At 40.4% G+C, this 21,516-nt stretch overlaps 1 protein-coding gene across 1 annotated transcript in view; it reads left to right on the forward strand.

Moving 5' to 3' along the window:
• The first annotated feature begins 6,511 nt into the window (after nucleotides 1–6,511).
• Nucleotides 6,512–21,516, forward strand: part of LOC121872041 (lysine-specific demethylase 6A-like) — a 28,587-nt gene continuing 13,582 nt past the window's right edge. Inside the window, exons 1-2 of the mRNA XM_042374735.1 lie at nucleotides 6,512–7,091; nucleotides 20,070–20,245. Of these exons, the coding sequence (XP_042230669.1) occupies nucleotides 20,152–20,245 (94 nt within the window). The 5' untranslated portion in view covers nucleotides 6,512–7,091; nucleotides 20,070–20,151. The remainder of the gene's footprint in view (nucleotides 7,092–20,069; nucleotides 20,246–21,516) is intronic.

Raw genomic sequence — 21,516 nt, forward strand, 5'->3', positions numbered from 1 at the left:
ATGGTCTTGTGACACCTGTTGCATAGTAATGGTGAGATGTCTTGTGACACCTGTTGCATAGTGATGGTCTTGTGTGTCTGTTGCATAGTAATGGTCTTGTGACACCTGTTGCATAGTGCACCTCTTGTGTGTTGTTGCATATGACGGTCTTGTCTGTGACGGTTGCATAGTAAATGGTCTTGTGACACCTGTTACATAGTAATGGTCTTGTGTGTCCGTTGCATAGTAATGGTCTTGTGACACCTGTTACATAGTGATGGTCTTGTGACACCTGTTGCATAGTGATGGTCTTGTGTGTCTGTTGCATAGTAATGGTCTTGTGACACCTGTTGCATAGTGATGGTCTTGTGACACCTGTTGCATAGTAATGGTCTTGTGTGTCTGTTGCATAGTAATGGTCTTGTGACACCTGTTACATAGTGATGGTCTTGTGACACCTGTTGCATAGTGATGGTCTTGTGTGTCTGTTACATAGTGATGGTCTTGTGACACCTGTTGCATAGTGATGGTCTTGTGACACCTGTTACATAGTAATGGTCTTGTGACACCTGTTACATAATGATGGTCTTGTGACACCTGTTCCATAAACATACCCGGTAATATGTCATATAATTTGTTGGTGTTTCGTAAAACAGTGTTGTGTGTAGAAAAGTAAGTCACTCACCAGTAATGTGTTGAGATGTATAACATTTATGAGAGAAGTTACGAGTGCGGGGAGATATGATAGAAGTATTTAAATGGGTGAAAGGAATCAATAAAGGGGATATAGATAAAGTTCTTATAATATCCGAGCAGGATAGGACTCGAAGCAACGGATTTAAGTGGGATAAGTTTAGGTTTAGGAGGGAGATAGGAAGGAACTGGGTCACAAATAGGGTGGTGACGAGTGGAACAAGCTTAGCAACTATGTAGTGGGTGCTGGAACGCTGGAAAATTTTAAAAGGAGACTGGATAGATTCATGGATGATAGAGAGTGGTAGTAACTCTCGACAGGAGCTGCCATGCACAGGCCAACCGGCCTATTGCAGACTCCTTATTTTCTTATGTTCTTCTTCTTATCACATAAGGTATATCGTAAGTTATTATGGTGTTAGTTCATGTTGTGCATTGAACATAATTATCTTAAGTCTTTGAGAGGAGGAAGTGGGTGGATGTTATGCTTGTGCCATGATCTCCCTGGGTGACGCCACCCACCCTCTTGGTTGGTGCCACCGCCCAGCGACTTCTTGGTTGCTGCTGCTGCTGTTGCCGCCGTCTCACTGGCAGCGTGTGATGCTTGTTGCCCCGACCCTCATTTTTTGCACCGTTGGTATTTTGGGACGGCGGGGCGAGTGTTTTGGCGTGACGACCCAAGGTTGATGGGCCAACATGTTTGAGTGTGTCTATGGCTATGTATAGCTTGTAGAAGTAAGAGTGTGTGAGTCAGGGAGTGGCGTGTGCCGAACAGTGGTCCGCACTCCGCAGGCAGGTCTTGGACGCGCGAGTTACATAAGGCAGCGCCACCAGGGAGCACCCACCTGCCGCCTTGCATTTTAAGGTCCACCTCTATCGGTGGCCATACAGCTGGCGGCGGGCGACACTTGGCAGGAATATCGTTTTACCCTGAGTAACCCTGGCCGATCTTGCCTCCGCTTTTTCTGTTTCACTCCATAATTATATCTGGGCTTTGTTCTACACCCGAGAACCTTACCTGTGGCCTGAGATAATTGAGCGGTATGTGCGGGGGTGCACACACCATAGAGTCGTCCCAGGAACGTGCAGCCTCTGAGCCTCCGCCTTACAGGGATGTGTGGGCGGCAGGACCCAGGCCAGCGGGGAGGCGGCCACGCTGGCGACCACCCTAAGTGTACGTGTGCGGGGGAGGGGGTGGGGTAGTGAGGATGGTGATGATGTAGGAAGAGGATGGTGAGGCATATAGGTTTGTGACGATGATGATGATGATGTGGGTGGTAGTGTGTCAGTGGTGGGTGCCATATTATAGACAGCATGGCCCCACCTGCTCCCCTAAAGAGTGGTTGGTAGTAGTGTATCCCGTCCACCCCTGATGATGTCCAGGACCCGCACGTTCTAGCTACCACCAGGTGAGAACACACCTGATGCCTCCCAAGACTTAATCAACAAATTTGTTTGACGGAAAATGCCCACTAATTCCTCGTTCAGTTATATTGGTTAGTGTCTGTCAGATTTTGTCTTCACTTTCATTGACATGCGCCAAGAGTTTTCACTCATCTTTCATCAGCGAGAGAGTGTGCACAATAATAAGGGTTGTGTGAAGAGGACGAGGGTGAGTAGTGTGGGTGAAGCATGATGAAGATGTAGGTCTCAATAGATGACGCTGATGTGAGTATTGGCCAGATTATACAATCCTCTGACACGTTGTATTGCCACACGCAACATGCAAATGTTCCCAACATGCTAACCATCGACCACGTAAATAATAATTCTCCCATTGATGAAGTACCACCACATACTGCGTGAATATTTCAGTAGTAAACATATGACTGAATTTGTGGGTGTTATGGTGTCGACACAACCTTGGTGATACCTGATTGGTGATGACTGGGTGTTGTGGGGTGTGCGTGGTGGGAGGCATCGGGCTGGTAAATCTGTTGTGATTGCGGAACTCCTGCATATCACAATAGCGAGCAACGACTGCCCCGAGGGCCGCACAAAGGAACTTCCAACAAAGGTGAGAGGTAGGGTTGTTGTTGTGTTGTGCTTGTCAATACTCCAGGTCGCGTGCCATCTGTTGGCCGCCATTGTTTGTGGATGCAGGATCACCAGTAACCCTCGCTTTGTTGGTGATGCCGCCGGTGGTGGGTGGGGGATGTTTTGTCGGTGGTAGGGTCCGATCGTAGGGGCAGGCACGTTTAGGTAGTGGCGTTGGGCCTCGGCCTTGGGGACGTGGCCTTTATGCATGGGACATTGTGTGCATTTGTCTTTGTGTTGTGTCCGTATCGGTGGGGGTGAGTGAACTAACTGCGGGTGACGGGGTCCGCTGGTCACTCTACCTGCAGCTTGCCGCTGAGTCCCTGCTTTTTGTCCACCTGTGTATTCACTCCCCTGGCCGCCACCTTCCCTCCCCACTCGTGATACCTGGCCGCTCATTCTCACCACTCGTGGTGTTATTCATATTCTGTCGTAGATCATGAATGACGTAGTGGGGCGTGACTTTATGTTGGTCATGAATGGCGTAGTGGGGCGTGACGTTATGTTGACGAAATTGATTGAAAAATTCAGTATTGGTAATGCATTCTTAGAAAGTGTTGCACCCTGTTTACATTTTCATCTAGAAGTTTACTCATAAATAATTTAATGAAAATTGGGGTTAAGCCGAGTGCAGTAGTGACGGTAGGTGTAGAATAAGGTACGTAGCTTCTTCGCCAGACGAGGGAGGGTTCTGCCAAAGGTGTGACGTCAGGTAACCATTTTCTCACTCCAGGTCACCAACAAAAGTCTCACTCTTAGTAGTTCACCTTCGCTATACTTTCGGTGTTGGAGGCGTCTTTGTAGCCATTGACATCAAAGGATGTAAAACTAATACATTTAACTTCATATTTTAGTAATAAACCACTACACCATGATGGGTATGTTTATCTGATAACACCTAGCAGTGTCTTCTTAGCTGAGCAGGCTACTGTGATGTATTATGGGGGAATTATAAGTCATGTTAAGTTTTATATCCACCTCTGGTCCTAAACTAATGCAACGTGCTGTAATCATAACAGTTGACGTGCATGGTCGTCTCATTGAACATGATAACTCATTTAAAATATAAAGGAGACCGTGACGTGTTTCCGGAAATTTATCTCGACATGCTCCGGTCGGTAAAAACAGTGTACAGAACCACCCAGTAAAATATAGTAATCCCTTCGAACGAAATTGGTCACGGTGACTTTATTGGGGAAAGTTGTAGGTTACATTAATATTTTAGCTTGCAACTCTGGTTCTATAATAGATTCCTTGAGTTAGATTATCCCGTGATACCGAGTGACCTCTTTGGGAAAAGTAACTGGTTTCCAAACTTGATGGGCACGTACAAGAAACACCTGGACCACACAACTCTTGTTTCAATCATTGGTATTTTTTTTTTTTTTTCAGAACTGAATTACTGGAACTTTAGAATGGTGAATTTAAAGTCGTCGGACTATGCAGACAAACTAAATATACGAATGTAGCGGTAGTTCTTTAGTTAAGTTCTGAGTACAGTGACCTCACTGTTTTCCATGCGGCAGATATTGTCATAAATCTTCAGGTGAAAATGAAGCCACGTGTGTGTACGAATATCACCAAAGCTGAAAGTTAATATAATTAGACGTTATGAACGGTATAATATTTGTTTGGGATCTCCACCAATGACTAAAAGTTCAAGTTATAGGTTTAAATCATGAAATAGTATGGCTGTGATTATCGCAGTGTATATTGGTGAGACCATTATGATTCAAGATGCAGTGAAAGGTGAGGGTGAGGGAGGTGAGTAATAATGTGTTCCAGGAATGTTTTGTGATCACCGGCAACCCAACTGTCTCGCTGCATTCCAGCACTTCCGCTCTAACTGGGTCGGCCTTTACCTCCCTCCCACCACCAACCATACCTGGCCTAGGTCCCCCCCCCCCCCGTGATATCTTCCTCTGGTTCTCCTGCAAGAGTGACTATTGCCTTATACAGTGTCTTGCAATTGATCAACACCCGTTATTTGTGTCAATATTCAGCTCTGTTTATAGTGTCGTCTTGTAGTGTCAGAATTGATTGTCTTGTAACTTGTCTAAGAACTGATCCAATCCTCTATTTCCCTGTGTCAGTATTGATCACTGCCTCATACAGTGTCTCGGCTACTGCAGTATATCTCCCTATTGTTACTGACTGTCTAGTATACTGTGTGATGCTTTGATCGCCTTCTGATATTTGCAGTTTTAAATAAATCTGTCATAATGGGTCCTCCTCCCTCCAGTATTGTCACCGTCTCACTGCAGGAGTACGGGTCTTACAAATAACTGTCTTTTCTTTTCTCTCATATTGTAGGTTAAATCGTGTTGTGGTTGGTTTGGATTTGTGTTTGAGTTCGTATTTTCTTGTGTTGTTTTTGCCGCGTCATATTAAAGGTAAGCTTCGAGTTCTTAACTATTCGCTTTCATTTACACCAAAGTGTTTAATGACGCTCTTCAATTCCGATTGGTGGGTTTATTCCGGCTGAACTTTTATCAGCTGTGATCACTCAACCTCTCCTGGCTGGTTCCCCTGTACACTTGTATTACTTACAGCTATGATTTCCAAACTGCTATTTTTATTTTACGTCTTCCATTATAATCAGGTACACAAGAGTGTGTGTGTGTGTGTGTGTGTGTGTGTGTGTGTGTGTGTGTGTGTGTGTGTGTGTGTTTATTGAAGCTTCTCTGTATATGCGTTCATGTACGCGCGCGCGTACATTTGTGTACATGTGTGTGTGTGTGTGCCTGGGGGATAAAGAGGATAGACTCAGTTAAAATCCACGTAATTGTATCACAGCGAACTGCTTGTTGCTACGTAACAAGTGCGACCATAAATAATTATAATGTGTAATTGGGCAGCAAAGGTGAGTTATTGTAAAGTTGAATAACGCGCGTAAAAGGTAACAGGTGTGTATACGAAAAGTGGAGGGTGAGGCGTGATGTACCGAGGCAGGAGGGGGAGAAGTGAGAATATATAGGGGAAGCGAGTCACAGGTATACGCTTGAAATGGGGTAATGAGCGGTAGGTAAATATGTGACCTAATGTTGAGCGTGTGCGGGGCAGTAATGTAGGGCAGCAATGACGTGCTTTAACCCAGATTACTGCACAAGCTAAGCCAAGGACGTAACATTAACCAGAATAACAGTAAGACGTTTGAGTGAGTAAAAATCAGATGAGGTGTGGAAAAGATTGTCAAACACAGATTGTGTCTTCTGTGAAGCTCCGTAACTTTTCCGTCTAGACGTTTTACGTTCGATCTCAATATTTCGCGGTTGACGTATTTTGTCTCAGTCTTCTAGTTTAACTCGGATACTTAAATGCAGTTTCTCAATTATGTTGCTTAAAAACCATAAAAATAGTACTGAATTGTAAACTACCCCGATGTGTATCGTGTAACACTTGATATCCCTCTATTTCGCATATTTTAGGTTCATAATGTGTGGGTTTGTTTTGTAAGTTTATATGTGGTTGATGCCCCTTGGTACAAAGTTGTGGCGTGGGGTGTGGGGACTTGTACCCAGGGGGAGCCTGAGAGACCTCCTCACCTGGGGATCAATACGCCCTACCGCCCCAGCACCCACACTCGCCTGCCAGACGCACGACTATTTTCCATTCCGTCTCGTAAGTCAACATTATTATCATAACAGTCTTCCTGTAAAATTCACAGGACAAATCCTATTATATTTGAGAATATCAAAGTACATAAGATGCGTGTTGTCTAAGAGGAAGTAGTCCGTGAGATTGTACGAAATTGTTGTCATTTAGTCGGCAGCGTGTGTTGAAAATGTTCAGTGTGGCTGGTGGAAGGATAAGAGGAGGTTTGGGTCGGTGAGGACCGCGGGGACGGGACAAGGACCCTTTTCTTGCACGTGTGCAGACGCGTGCATCACTGCCAAACTGCGAGTGCTTAGCCCACCCTCGTGTGTCCTAAGGAATGATAATAGTGATAGAAAGTTCAGAAGGGAGAGAGACGACGGAGAGGCTGTAGACGGGGAGTTGAGTGACCGTGCGGTGTGAGGTGTTCGCCCCAGCCCCGTTACAGGACAAAGACCGAATACTGTGTACACTAACCTACCACCATTCTCTTCAAACCTCTCCCACCCTTAAGTACGGCGACGACCCTCCATGTGACTTACATCTCATAACTGTCTCAAATAGTCATTATATTGTATCCGAACACTGCCTCTTTCGATGATCTCCTGTTAATGCTCAAGTCAAGAATACGTAGCTCCTAGTATAACAAGTAAAATATGTAACAACATCACTGCCAGTGTGTTAAACCTTCAGGGAAAACTGCCATCAATACACTAGCAAGTATTCATGCAACAGTTCTACAGACTAACAAGATCTGTTCAGTCTGGATTTCCAACCTTTCTTTGATGGTAAGTTGAATGATTGGTATTGAGAATTGTTAATTAGTTTAAATGAGAATGAGGTATTAGTTAGTTATTTTAAGGTTGTACTGTAGTTCATCTTAGACAGGCTTACGTGATATTTAAGAGGAGACGCTGGCGGGCCGGCCTGGCGAGGCTAATCGCTCTGTGGTACAGCCTTTGGAACTATGGCAACGTCGCATTCATCTCGCACCACATTTAGAACGGTTATCCACAGACTATTTTTTCATACAAAGTTTATATTTTTCATATGAGACCATATCATTACTTAAACCAGCTGTCTTCAGAAGACTGACAAGATAATCTTTTGTGTTGGAATCTTGTTAATATTAGTCTAGGCGAGATTGTCGCAGTCGTGTATCGGTGGTGAGGCGATGTGGCAACGGTGTTTTGTCCATACACAAGCCCATCGAATTTTGTTATCAGAGTAGTATTTTTTTTTAGATAATAAGTATTAGTAACGTTTATAAACGGAAAGTCCAGTTGAAGAATAAAATCATGCAATTTTGTTGGTGGTAATGAAATGAGATTAAAGGGAATTTCCCGGGTTGGCATTTAAATGGCAAGATTTTAAGTGCGTAAAGACTGCTGATGTAACAAGCGACGCGCGTGTGGGTGTTCAAGTACAGACATTTCTAACTTTCTTTTCAGCCCATGCAGGTTTCTTATTTTTCATCAGTATAGTTACGTTTTTTTTCGTATAATCTTTTTAAGCGGCTGCACTGAAATAAGTATTAAATATGTAATAGGGACTTTAAGCGATAATTTGGTTCTGCTTGCTTCGCGGAAATGTCTCGTACTATGTCTAACGGCCGTTTTGAGCGTTTCCCTGGACTGGTGGACCTTAGGCCTATAGGCCGGCTTACACCAGATTCATCCTCGTGCTACCGCCATCTCCAGCGGCCAGCCAGTGCTGCACGTCGGGCTCAAGGTAGTGATGTCATGTTGTTGCTCCCGAGGTCAACTATTCAATAATAGTTATCTTTTGTATAGTGATACGGTTATCTCATTACTATTTATCTAGAGGTGATTTGTTTAACAATCGTATCTACAGATTCACTACCTTTCCTTTTAATGAGTTCAGATTTTAACATGAGCCACGGTTTTAAAAACAAGTGCAGAATAACGTGTCAGTGCCTCAATAGTTTTATGATTATGTAAGCATTGCTTAATGAGGCTGATGTGTAGCCCCAATTACTGCTGTGTTGTACATAAGAACCTAAGAAAATAAGGAGTCTGCAATAGGCCGGTTGGCCTGTTTGGGTATTATTACTTGGATTGAACTTTCTGGGAAGTATGAGGCTTTGGCAGTGAAGTCATTACTGGCCTGTTCTGCTTATTAACTAAAGCCTGTTGGCGGATTACCTTATCACTAATGGATGAAATGTCGCTCATGACATTAAGAACATAAGAATGGAGGAAACGACGTTGTGTGGGTCACGTATTTCAATAAAACAATTGATATAATAATTCTCTTACATATCAGATGCCTAAGTGTGATTGAAATGGTGTAAGTAATGTTTTATTCTGTGGTTGAAACTTGAAAGCTGTATAAACCAAATTATGGTGCATATATTGGTTTGCTGTCCTCATAACTTTTCTTTTACTAGATTTTTACTTTTAGGTGTTGATTCATAGAATACAATTCATGGTCTATAAGATGTTTTAATGTTTAGAACACAAATTTGGTATAGAAGCAAGGTAAAGTGTGACTTGAAAACTACAAATACAAGCTGCCTAGCATTGGTTAAAATACTGTACCTACCTTTTTTTTTAATGTTCTCACCAAAACTACCCTAGGATCTCTGGGTTTGGTTGATGGTTGTGATAATTCGTTACCTTGACGAATGATCTATGATAAAATTTTACGTGTAGGTTATGAATTAATTTTTGAAGAAAGCAGTCAAGTGCAACGTAAAACATGGAAATTATCAGATAAGATAGCGAATGTTCAGTTTATTGTTGCATAGTGGACGTTCAGTAAGTACTTGCTTTAATTCCTGTTAACCCGTTTGACAATTTTAACGCAAGCGCCAAGGCGAGAGAACGGCTTGAGCAATTTTGTGTAAAATTTCATATTTCGTCTTTAAATAACTAGAGCAAGTCAGGCAGTTGTCATAACTGCCGTATGACCACTTGCTCGTCTCGCAATCAATTACCTTCTGTTTTCCTGTGTACGGTATTCTTAAGTAGTTAAATCAGTGTATGGTGCAGGAAGCCATTAAAACAAACGTGTGTCCCATACTTTAAATGCAGTCTCATAATTGACATTCTCGCGAGGAACGTGTGTACTTTACATACGATTTTTCAATGTTACCCTTAAAACCTGGTGCTATTTGTTACTAGTCTGATTTTTTTTATTATTACTATTGCTGTTTTATCCCCGGTGAGGATACCACCCGAGGCTGTCTTTTTATTTATTTTTTTAATTGTTTTGTTTGTATTACTGGTCATGGTTTTTATTTGTACCGTAGATGTTTTTGTTCTTGAGAAACGAAGCACACACTAGAATAATGTTTAAGAAAATCTTTCTAGTTAAAACCATTTGCCTACTCGAATGTAGTAAAGAGAACATGACAGTTATGAACAAAGTTAGCCGAAAATTAAGGAAATACAACTAATGTCTGTGCACTCGAACTAGGAGTCACAGCTGAGATGTTACCGCCACCGCCCGCCCAGGGTCACTGACACTTGGGGCTCTAGACTCCGGCACGCATACTCGTACTTCCCTGCTCATTTTGTTACCATATAATTTTTTCATCCATTTTCTTTTGTATATTTATTTTACATTTTATACTTGTATTGTACATTTACATTGTATTATCTTATAGTTACCTTTAATGGATAAATTTTTATTTTATTTTTTTATAAATTCATATTAATACATTTTCTTTTAGGGGATAAAATTCATTAGTAAAGTGGACAATGTTTTTAACCAAGATTGTCAATCCCAGTTGTATCACCAAATACCCGCTGGGGGAGACAAGTGTAGATGTTTAGTTGACTAAAGTGGCGCGACCTTGAGACAGGCCAGCACCTTGCTTATAGTAACAACAACTCGTCCCCGAGGCCATCCCCTCCAGCTGACTGGTTCCTCACGCAGCCATCGATCCCCTCAACATTACGAGTATAGCAATTCCCGAACGAGTAACACTAACACGCTAAAATACATTTTTGCATAATTTATGTGTAAAGGTACGTTGGGTTCGGAAATAGCAACTTGAGGGGTGAGTGTCTGGCATCGATTCTCAAGCGCTTGTACTGTAATCTCTGTGTGGGGGATTACTTTTGAATGGACGAGAAAACTAGGTCACAGATGCATATTAAGTCATAGTCCCATTATCTCCAGGTTTTGTTTAGTACAGAAATTTGGTGGAATGGTGGCGTAGGTGGGGTTTTAGGGGATAATAATATAGCGTAACTGCAAACAGTACAGTATTTTCCTTGAACACTGACTTCCTGCGTAACTCTTGGAAACGTTGTGCTAGCGGTTTTTATCCCTGTATATTTTCGTATGTTATGTTCCTCGAATTCCACTTTCGATTGTTTTGACCTTGGACAAGTTAGAGTCGAATGTTAAAAGTGATAACGGTATGTGTGCTTTGACCTTGCTGAGTTGCGCTTATTTGTGTAAAGCGGCAGGAATCTGCGCGGGAGTGACCAACTGACTTAGTGACCACGATAACGTCAACATGTAACCATGACTTTAACCAAAGTTGATATGTATGTGTATCACAAGATCTTGGAATTTACGGCACGATGAGGGTTTAGTCCGTATATAGTGATAAATCGTTGTTTGTTCTTAGCATAACTTAATCAGTGGTGAAAGGTTAGTGACCATATCATAATATTAAACATCGGTTCCATATTATATTCCGTGAATGTTTTATTTAGGAATCGGCCAATTTATTTCTGATCGGATATGCCTAATATATTGATTACAGGATCAATGACTAAAACAATAGGTTGGATGATATAATTACAAAGCTTGAATTGAGAAAAATTAACTACTAACATCAGTGAATAATCCTTCTGGGGCGAATGTTATTATAACGAGAGACAGATTTATGTAATAAATGTCGATAACATGTTGAGGAGTGAGGGTAATGTAATACGGATATAAAAACAAATTAACAGTAGAATTTATGTAATGTAATTGTGCGTCCTGTCCGGTGTCAGTTGTTTAAACCAGTAACGTGGGAAGTGGGTTAGTAGCCTCGGGATTGGCGCGCTCAAAATCGATATGAATTAGGGAATTAGTTTCCGGGCTACGCGGGTTTGTATTTGTACCTGTAGCACATATTGGGTCTGTTTGTGATTGGGGGGGCGTGATAAACATAGTCGTCGTGTGACTCGTGTGTTATATTATTTCAGAACGATGAATTGGTTTGTTATATGTAGAAATATTAACAGAAAGGCACGCAGAAAGTTGAGAAATGAAAATAACAGGACTGGCAGTAAAAATATCTGTGCGTCCCAGTGGGAACTCCGTACAGTGAATGTTAATTATAGATGGTACACTGGCAGTGAACTTGACCGACAGAAACATGGGAAACACCTGCAACACAATTTTGTTTTGAAGTTTAATTTATAACCTCGCTTTGGAAGGCTTGATTACCCTTCTTTCATTGGGTGGATCGCTGTGAGTAGTAAACCTGGGAAGGTAATGTCTGTAGGTTGTGGATCAGGTATTAAGAGTGGTGTCAGGTAGGAACCAGATGGTGGGTTCGTGGTGAGGACAGGTAGGTATGAAGGGAGGAAGAACGGGGTGGGGGTGGGGTGGGGGTTAGCCAAGTGGGCTGGCAGGCAGACAGACCACTCTCGTGTCGCTTGTCCACTCCCACGCTCTCCCGAAGCTTATTGGATATTCTCATTCTTGACATCACTAGCTGCCAACCTAGAATACCTGCATGTAGGCTTCCTCTTGTGAGGGTTGGGTTAGGTTCAACGGACTTTACTTGTCTTTAATAAACATACCGTACTGAATACCGCACATCATATTTAGCTCTTAATTATCACATTTTGCTTATTTTTCAGTAAAATTAAAATTTATTTTTTTATTAATGCTTGAACAAGTCACGTACCTGATCTACCGTAATGGGCATTTGATCTTTGTAAAACTAACTGTTTAAGTTGCGGCAAGACTACGAAGCCTGTGATGGCACTCGTGTTTTGTCACAAATATTACCGACGACGAAAACTTTGTCACGTACCTTGCTTCTGTGGTGCAGCCGCTGTTTGGTGGAGGTCCTCACTGCTGGTTGTCAGGGGCGTGGTGGAGTGGAAGATCATGGCTTGGTTCAACGACTGTCTACAAAACCACCGAGGTCCCAGGAGTATGACCTGCCCACATTCCCACAGTTATAGGTTTCTCCGCCTCGATATCTATACTGTAACTTCACTTACTGTACATGCAAATACGCACTGCAGTTACTAGAAAGTTGCATTTGAAACGTTTTTTTAAAATCATGTTTATTGCTGTGTCAAAGTTACAAGTTAGAGAAGAGGCCTACCTGGAATTATGTCATGTTATACCGTATTACCTTGTCTACAGTATTACTCATTTTAGTTAAAGGTTTCTTGCACAGTTTTCTATAATATTTGGTTTATACGTTTAAATTTCTGTAAGCATTTTCTATATAGCCTGTAACATAGGTACTAGCAGCAGGGAGGATGTGCTCGGTAACATGCTGGTGGAGATGTTGGTAACCTTTTGGTCAAGTTTACCGGTTAGGTTAGTGCGTCCCACGCCCCCTTCCCCCTTCCCCTCTCCCCCTCCCCAATTTGTGGGTTATGTGCCGGAAAGTTGGGGCCACAAGTTTATAGCCCTGTCTTCAGGCCCTCAGCTACCACCCTGGGAAACTCCTCACCGCTCTACTGCCTCCTACTTCGACCGTACCTTCCTTACCAACCTCCAGTGTACCATCTTCCCTAACCTCTACCCTAACCTCTAAGTCCCCCAATCTTTACTATATAACTTTTACCGAGCTTTTCGCTTCCCCAACATATGCCGTACCCTCCTTCCGCGTCCTCAACCTCTACCTTACCTCCCTCCCCTTTACCAGGCCTACCTTACCTCCCTCCCATTTACCAGGCCTGCCTTACCTCCCTCCCCTTTACCAGGCCTACCTTACCTCCCTCCCCTTTCCCAACCGGTTTCCCTTTCTCCACTCTCTTAACCTCTTCATGTGGCCTTCCCCTACACGCCTGCAGTCATTACACCTTACACACATATTCTCTCTCTCTCTCTCTCTCTCTCTCTCTCCTGGCATCACCACTTCTTTAGGTATCCTTTGCTAACAATAAACGTTCTCACTAGTAAATGAATATGGACATGAGTTGCTTGTGCTCCAGACTGTTTTGTAACTAAGTAAATATTATGTTTCAATCGCTTAACATCATTGACTAATTATTACTGCAATTATTGATAGATGTTCAATGTCAACTGTTTTTGCCATTCTGGATATTTATGCACGCTGGGTTTTGTATATTTAAACGAAATTAGTCTGAATGTTTCGAAATGTTTGTCAACTGTTACCCTTTAGGTTCACCCTTAATTTGGCTGGAGTAGTTTGTATCCTTCCCAAGTTTCCTTTTAAAGAAACAAAATGGGAGTATTGAAATCAGTTTTTGTTCACGCACTCAGCGATCACAAAGAAATTAGATTCCAGTTAGATTTTCAGGACAGACGTAAGGAAAATTCCACTAAAGTACCAGATTTCAGAAGGGCAAACTTTGACAGTTTAAAGAGGCAGCCGAGAGAGGGGGTGTCGCGCTTGGCCGTGCACCTGGCAGATGACACCGACCTGATAACGAGATCTGAGATTGCCGAGTTCCACGACAATTTAAATAATGAGTTACTTAATGCACAAAGGCAGAACATACCATACAAAAAACTCAGATCAGACAACAATGACCCAAAATAGATAAATACTTATTTAAAGAACATCATTGGCCAAAGGAAGGCTATTGGTAGAATGATAAATATTGGCGAAATTTACCTCCGGGATTATTATAGGGTATTGGCGAGTAGGGTTAAAACCGAGATAAGGAAAGCCAAGAGGAATAATGAGGTAAGGATAGCAAGGGAGGCGAAGACAAACCCCAAAGGATTCTACCAAATGTATCAAACTAAAACACGAGAAAAGATTGGATCAATACGGTCAGATACCGGCGAGTTCACTGATAACGACAGAGAAATGAGCAATAATTTGAATAAATATTTTTCAACAGTTTTCACCACCGAAAATTTAAACATGATACCGGGGGCACCGACTCTATTCAGAGATAGTGAAGAAAACAAATTAAGCGAGAGTGACTAGTAACGATGTTAGTAAGCAAATAGACAAACTAAAGCCTAATAAGTCACCTGGTCCCGATGAGATATTTGCCAGAGTATTAAAGGAATGTAAGGAAGAACTTAGTATGTCCTTAGCAAAGTTTTTTAACATGTCCTTAAAAACAGGTGTAGTACCAGAATCCTGGAGGATAGCGAATGTAATACCGATTTTCAAGAAGGGGGATAGATCACTATCCTCTAACTACCGCCCAATCAGTCTAACATCATTAGTAGGCAAATTACTGGAAGCAATCATTTCGAACTCTATTCGAAATCACCTGGAGAAGCACCGATTGATCAATGATTCCCAGCATGGCTTCACAAGCGGACGTTCATGTCTAACTAATCTATTAACATTCTTTTCATCAGTTTTCGAATCGGTGGACGAGGGGCACAATTATGATGTGGTATATCTCGACTTTAGCAAAGCCTTTGACAGAGTCCCCCACGAAAGACTAATTAGAAAGGTAGAAGCACATGGCATCAAAGGTAATATCCTTAAATGGATTAGGGCATGGTTACAGGACAGGAAACAGCGAGTGAGCATTAATGGCACTAAGTCCCATTGGAGCAACGTCACAAGTGGAGTTCCCCAAGGCTCAGTACTTGGACCATTATTATTTATTATATACATAAACGACATAGATATCGGCATAGACAGCAACATAAGCAAATTTGCTGATGACACTAAAATAGGACGTGTTATTAAATCTGACGAGGACTCCGCAAAACTACAGGAAGATCTAAACAAATTTTTCGAATGGTCTGAAAAATGGCAGATGAAATTCAACGTGGACAAATGTAAAGTACTCAGTATAAGAGATGTAAACAGGGAAACCAGATACCAGATGAACAACTATGCCATAGAGAAATCCGACTGCGAGGGAGATTTAGGAGTAATGATAAGTAGGAACCTTAAGCCAAGTAAACAATGTGTTTTTGCTCGTAACAAGGCTAATAAAGTACTTGGGTTCATACAAAGGAGTGTTAGTTACAAGACTAGCGAGGTCATCCTAAAACTGTATCTTGCTCTTGTGAGACCACACCTGGATTACGCAGTTCAGTTCTGGTCACCGTATTACAGAATGGATATAGAATCCTTGGAAAGAATTCAGAGGAGAATGACAAGACTAATCCCGGGCATGAGGAACCTAGAGTATAGAGACAGGTTAAACTTTAACCGTTACAGCATCTTAATTTGCACTCCCTCGAGAGACGTAGAGCGAGGGCCGACCTGATAGAGGTGTATAAGTGGAAGGCAGGGCTAAACAAAGGGGACATTACAAAGGTACTCAAACTATCCAACCAGGAGCGAACTCGTAACAATGGTTTTAAATTAGACAAATTTAGATTTAGGCGTGAAATAGGTAAACACTGGTTTGGAAACAGAGTAGTGGATGAATGGAACAAGTTACCAAATATCATCATTAACTCGAATACGCTGAATAGCTTCAAACATAGGTTGGAAGGATGTATGAGCAATAGGGGTTGGGTGTAAACGGGACTGCCCAGTATGGGCCAATAGGCCCGCTGCAGTTTCCTCCATTCTTATGTTCTTAAACAGTACAGGTATTCTGTAGAACCTCATGTCCGAGATCTTTGGGACCAAGATCGAATCGGCTTTATTTTCATTTATATTTACCATATTGATTTAAATTTATACCTTATTAAATTAAATTTTATAAGGTTAGGTAGGGCCCTATACAGTGAGAAGCAAATAAATTTGGCATTTATTTCAATAGAAAAATGGAAAAGAGAAAAAAGTGGTGTAGTACACATATTGAGTATCAGAGATTGCACGTGTTAGTATTTTCGATAAATGGAATTTATTTACAAAGATTAACCAGAGTACTAATTATTGACAAAACTAAGTACAGGTCCTTCTTGATCTTAGGTCTACATACACTCGTGACTGTTTATTGACATTCCTGTACAGCTTCAGATCACAGCTAGACAGCTGCATTTAATTAACTTTTTCAATCCCACTCTGGATTGGCGTTAGGAAGGCCATCCAGCCGTAAAACTTAGCCTCAGCATGCTTGATGACAACCGGGTCACCAGACCTGTTCCCATCCCCTGGTCTCTGCTGCATTTTCTGGGCTAGCGCCTTGGGTTTACTGTGTGTGGAGGGGGGGGGGGACCGTCTCGTTCAGGTTTTACCCAACAGCTGTCGCTAGGTAATCGCAGCTAACCCACGTAAGCGTGTAAAATGGTCGTAAACGTATGGTAGGTGCTGATGAATCGCTCTCCTCATCTGGGGGGGGGGAGGGGGAGGACAAATGAACCTGAACTTGACGGGTCACATGCAAGTATGCTAGTATCTTACTCCTCCTTACAATGTTTAGTTAACCTATCAGGTTTCTCAGGTTTATTTACTGTATATTTTATGAAGTTAATGTTTGAATTAAGCAAAGATTTTAATCTAGTTAAAAGTGAATTCAAACAGGACAATTATTTTCGAAATTATGCTAAATACATAACATTATCAAAACGTCTTCAAAATTATGCATTTGCTGTAAATGTATCTTAGTAAAGTTTACTACCATGTTTGTTTTCAATCCTTGCCCCCCCACCTCCCATAGGAAACCCTATGTGGACCTCATAAAAATCTTTAAAGGTTAGTCTCAATTTATGGAGAAAAAAAAACACGCTCTGAATTTAAATTAACTGGACAAAATCGAATAGGTGACGATGATTGATATTAAGAAGGAATAATGCATTTTGTCTGTGAGAGACAAAATCAGCAAGCAACTGAGGGAGCAACACTTCTAGTCGACTGTAATCAAAACGCCGTAATAACATGACTTGGATGACTTGATAACATGACTTGGTTCACTGATAATATGACTTGGTTCACTGATAACATTACTTGGTTCACTGATAACATCACTTGGTTCACTGATAACATGGTTTAGTTCACTCGGTGGCTTCGTAAATATGGCCACCAAACCATAGAACCCTGACATGGACGCTGAACCAAATACTTGTATACTAATAAATTTTCTACCGGTATTTAATGTTGCAAAACTGCTGTGGTGAAGACCATTAGAAAAATAATTGTAAAGATGAAATTCAAAGGGATTACGAACAACATACAGAACTTAATGATACAGTACAGTATGTGGGAAAGGGTTTGTTACAAGGTTAAAGCATCGTTTCTTATAATCCCAGGTGCACCTTGTAGTTAAAAGCATCGTGTATTACCGTCAAGAAAGCATAAAAAGATCGTATTTATAATGTGCATACATGGTGAATTAGTATTAGTTTTTGGTGATTATGATCATAGTTGATTCTATATCATGTTCTTTCTTGGCTGTGTGTAAAGATTTAACTTGGTACATTCAGTAATCATTTGTTGTTTATATTTATAGTACAGTAGACTTTATACATGAGGCAACTCTGCAGACTCATTGTACCCCAGCTGTAGGTATGTCAATGACTATATTTAATTGTCTTTTAGATATTACATTATAGGTTTGTGTTTATAATTATGCTGTTGGACTCCCCACCACCCCCCAGTTGGGGGTACCTTTACTGTCACTGCGGCGTGCTGTGCCACATGTACTGTACCGAGGCGAGGAACATTTATTTGGGCAATTGTTTAAAGTACAGTAAATGTTGAATTGATATTAAATTGTTTGACGATTTTATTGAATAAATATCTATGTTACTGTATCTGTATACAGTATTTATTTACCTGGCAGTGTCTGTCAACCTAAGGCCAAGTTAGTTAGTGTCTTTTATGTTACAATGGAACTGTGTGTGGCTCTGGATTAATATAACTCCATGATTATGTGTTCTTTTAAATTAAATACATAACACTGCACTGTACATGTAGTTGTTTGTTCTACTCCAGCCTTTTGAGTTACTCTTTACATTTAATATAGACATTTAAAACATGAAATTGCGTCGATTTATTTCAGATAATTGCATTAATAAACCATTATTCTATAAGAAAACTTGGTGAAAACCGGGTTGGAGCTAGTGCTTTATCGGACCTATTGGACGAGTGATCAAATAAAGGTTAAAATCTAGGTCTAGCATCGATACAAATAGTCCCACAGATTTTGTTTTTCTTGAAAATTATATGCACAAAGCATTGTGGCACTCTACTTGGTTTTGCATGTAGCAGCAACATTCTTCACCTGGACCAGTACAGGATATCCTCTGATGTTGCCACACATGCTCGCCGCTAGTATCCATCCCCTCTACTGAGAATGCCAGTCTTAAATCAGCCAACCTTCAAATTCCAACAATAGTTTGTATCACTTTCATCATTGCTTTGTACAGTTTTCCTAGTATTTTGAGCAGGATTTCCATCTACTCTGAGAAAAAACTTAATGTTCAGCTTATTGTGAATAAACAGATTAGGGATTCAAAACGCCACTTATAAGATGCTAAATGATTAGTTGATATATGCGTGTTTACGATTATACAGTAGCATGATTGGTCGTCCGTAATTAACCTCAGTACTCTTGTCAAAATGTTGGTAGCTTCATTGTATGAATTCACAGAGTACGTGCTTGTATTTCCTGGTGGAAAATATAAATACTCTATACAGTATATCTTCATTTCAGGGTCATTGATTTGTGTAGATGAGGGTTTTCTATTTTTTCAAATCTAAATTATTGTATCCCTAATAATCTCGTTTTTAAGTAACTTGGTTAATTTCGATAAAGAGCAACATGAAAAGCTTTTAATAAGCCAAGTGTTGTTTTCATAATTGTCGTAAGCAAATAATGGCTGTGCTGGTGGTCATGTAGGTGAACAACGGTATACCAGGAAGTGAGATATGACGAGAAACGTTGCGTGAGTGTGTGGGTTGTGGTGGGTATTGTAACACGACGGGAACCTCCTTGTGTGAATCATTTGACCCGCTCCAGCCTACCAAGGCTAAGCACCCTCACTATTTTTTTTTTTTTTTTTACGAAGTGTTTGTAAGCATATATTGGTAGGTCATAAACAGTACAGTATATGTTTCAGAAACACTTCTGATTACAGTACAGTATACCTACAGTATTTACTGTACTTCTCATGCATGTGAAGCTTAAATATTCTCGTACAACTTGATGTTGCACCGTAATAGATGAATTAGAAAAGGAAACTCCCTGTATCAAGATTTTTTTTAACAATTGTATTTTACCAAACAATTTGCCTGCTTGAATACTTACGATTCTTTGGAGTACTGTACAGTTCTTGAGTGATTCATAAACCTTTTTAAGACATTGGCTCCCTTGTTCTATTTTCCCACCTGAGCTTTTTCAGATTTATAAATTTGTCGTTTTTGTTTCTTAATTTTTTTCTATTTCAGTCAGGTACTGCCTCAATACTCTACCTATTATGTTGTCAGTCAACACCTAATAATAAGTTGTCAGTAATTTTTATTACACCTACAATTTTTAGCTGAACTTTCTTATTTCAGAAAATTTATATATATTAAATATTCCAATTATTTTAAGTCATAATTAGATATATAAAGGATATGTAGAAGTGTATTCTAAAGTTTGTGGATCATAACTCCAAAAATGTAAGTGTTAAGTGATTTTAACATAGCTTCTGTTGTGTATTTTTGTATGAAACATATAAACTTACCATAGCATTTATAATATTATTTAATTTTCTTTCAGGGCTATCAAGGCATTTCAACAAGTATTGTACATCGAGCCTGGGTTCAGCCGAGCCAATGAAGTTCATCTGCGCTTGGGGTTAATGTTCAAAGTCCAGAGTGACTATGAATCATCATTGAAACACTTCCAGTCAGCATTAATTGATGCTGGTCCAGCATCATTTTCCAAACTTGAAAGTAAGTTATGAATAAAAGTTGTATTTTTTTTAGTTTGGTTTATTTAGAAGGTAAATGAGATACACAATAACACACTTACTAAGCAATAACCATATTACTGTATACAGTACTGTTATTTCAATAGTGCTATACAGTATTTATTTGTGCTTTAACTTTGTTCTCGAGGATAACACAAGAGGGACCTTTTCGTCTTGTAAATGTGGTTAACAAAATATGCGTGGAGTGAGTTTAATGCAATAGTTTACATAACAAAAGTGTGGAATGTGTATCATTATAATAGTCTATTATGTAATGAAATAAATGTGGAATGTGTAAAATATTCTACACAACAATATAAAAGTGGAAAGTACTGTGGTCTATGTAAAAGAATATTTCCTAGTCATTTGGATTTGTAAATTAAAGTGTTATGTCAGTGAGTCAAACTAAATACTGTAGTACCAAAACTTTGATTCAAAATTTTTCTGTACTGTACTGTACAGATGTAATTTAACGTGCTTCATAGCTGGATGGCCGAGTTCTTGATAATACTATCATAGCACTATCATAATGACATCTACTTTTGGTAAATTTCTTTAACCTGCCTTGATGAACCCTGGAAGAAGTTGTCCAACCTTCTTGGCTGATCGACTCTGCAAATAAATATTATTAGATAATTAATTGTGCTTTACTGTGCAACACAGAAATGCTATATTGAATATAAGTATATAAATATTACTAAGCACATTAACTACAGTCTCTCCTCAACTAACAACAACCCGGACATATGACGGCCATGGTCGTATAAAATATTTTTCACATTACGTATTTTGAGTCCCGGCATTAGTGATCGTGCTGTGTAATGACAAGATTTTCGTTTGCAATTCCCTTTAAAATGGCTGACAAGCGTAAAAGTGAGAGTTCTCGTGGTGCTGAGAAGAAAAGGACACCCATTTTAGAATTTCTATGTATTATTTTCGACTTACGACCTGGTTGTCGGGACGGAATCCCCATCGTAAGTCGAGGAGAGACTGTAATTCAATGGATATTAGCTGTCCCTACTACAAATTTCATAGTATAAACATTCCAAACATTATTGGTATTATTTTGGTTTTGGTCATCTGGGGAACCTTAAAATTCTAACTATGGGATTAAGTACTTTCAACAATAAAACAAATTATCTCTACGGGATTTAAGTCACAAAACATTTTTCGATCGCATAAAAAATACATATCATAGATTAGGTTAGGGTATGATGAATTATAAGGTTAGCTTAACATACATTGGTAAGAAAT

This window comes from Homarus americanus, unplaced genomic scaffold (genome assembly GCF_018991925.1).
Source record: "Homarus americanus isolate GMGI-L3 unplaced genomic scaffold, GMGI_Hamer_2.0 scaffold51859, whole genome shotgun sequence".
Taxonomy (NCBI): domain Eukaryota; kingdom Metazoa; phylum Arthropoda; class Malacostraca; order Decapoda; family Nephropidae; genus Homarus; species Homarus americanus.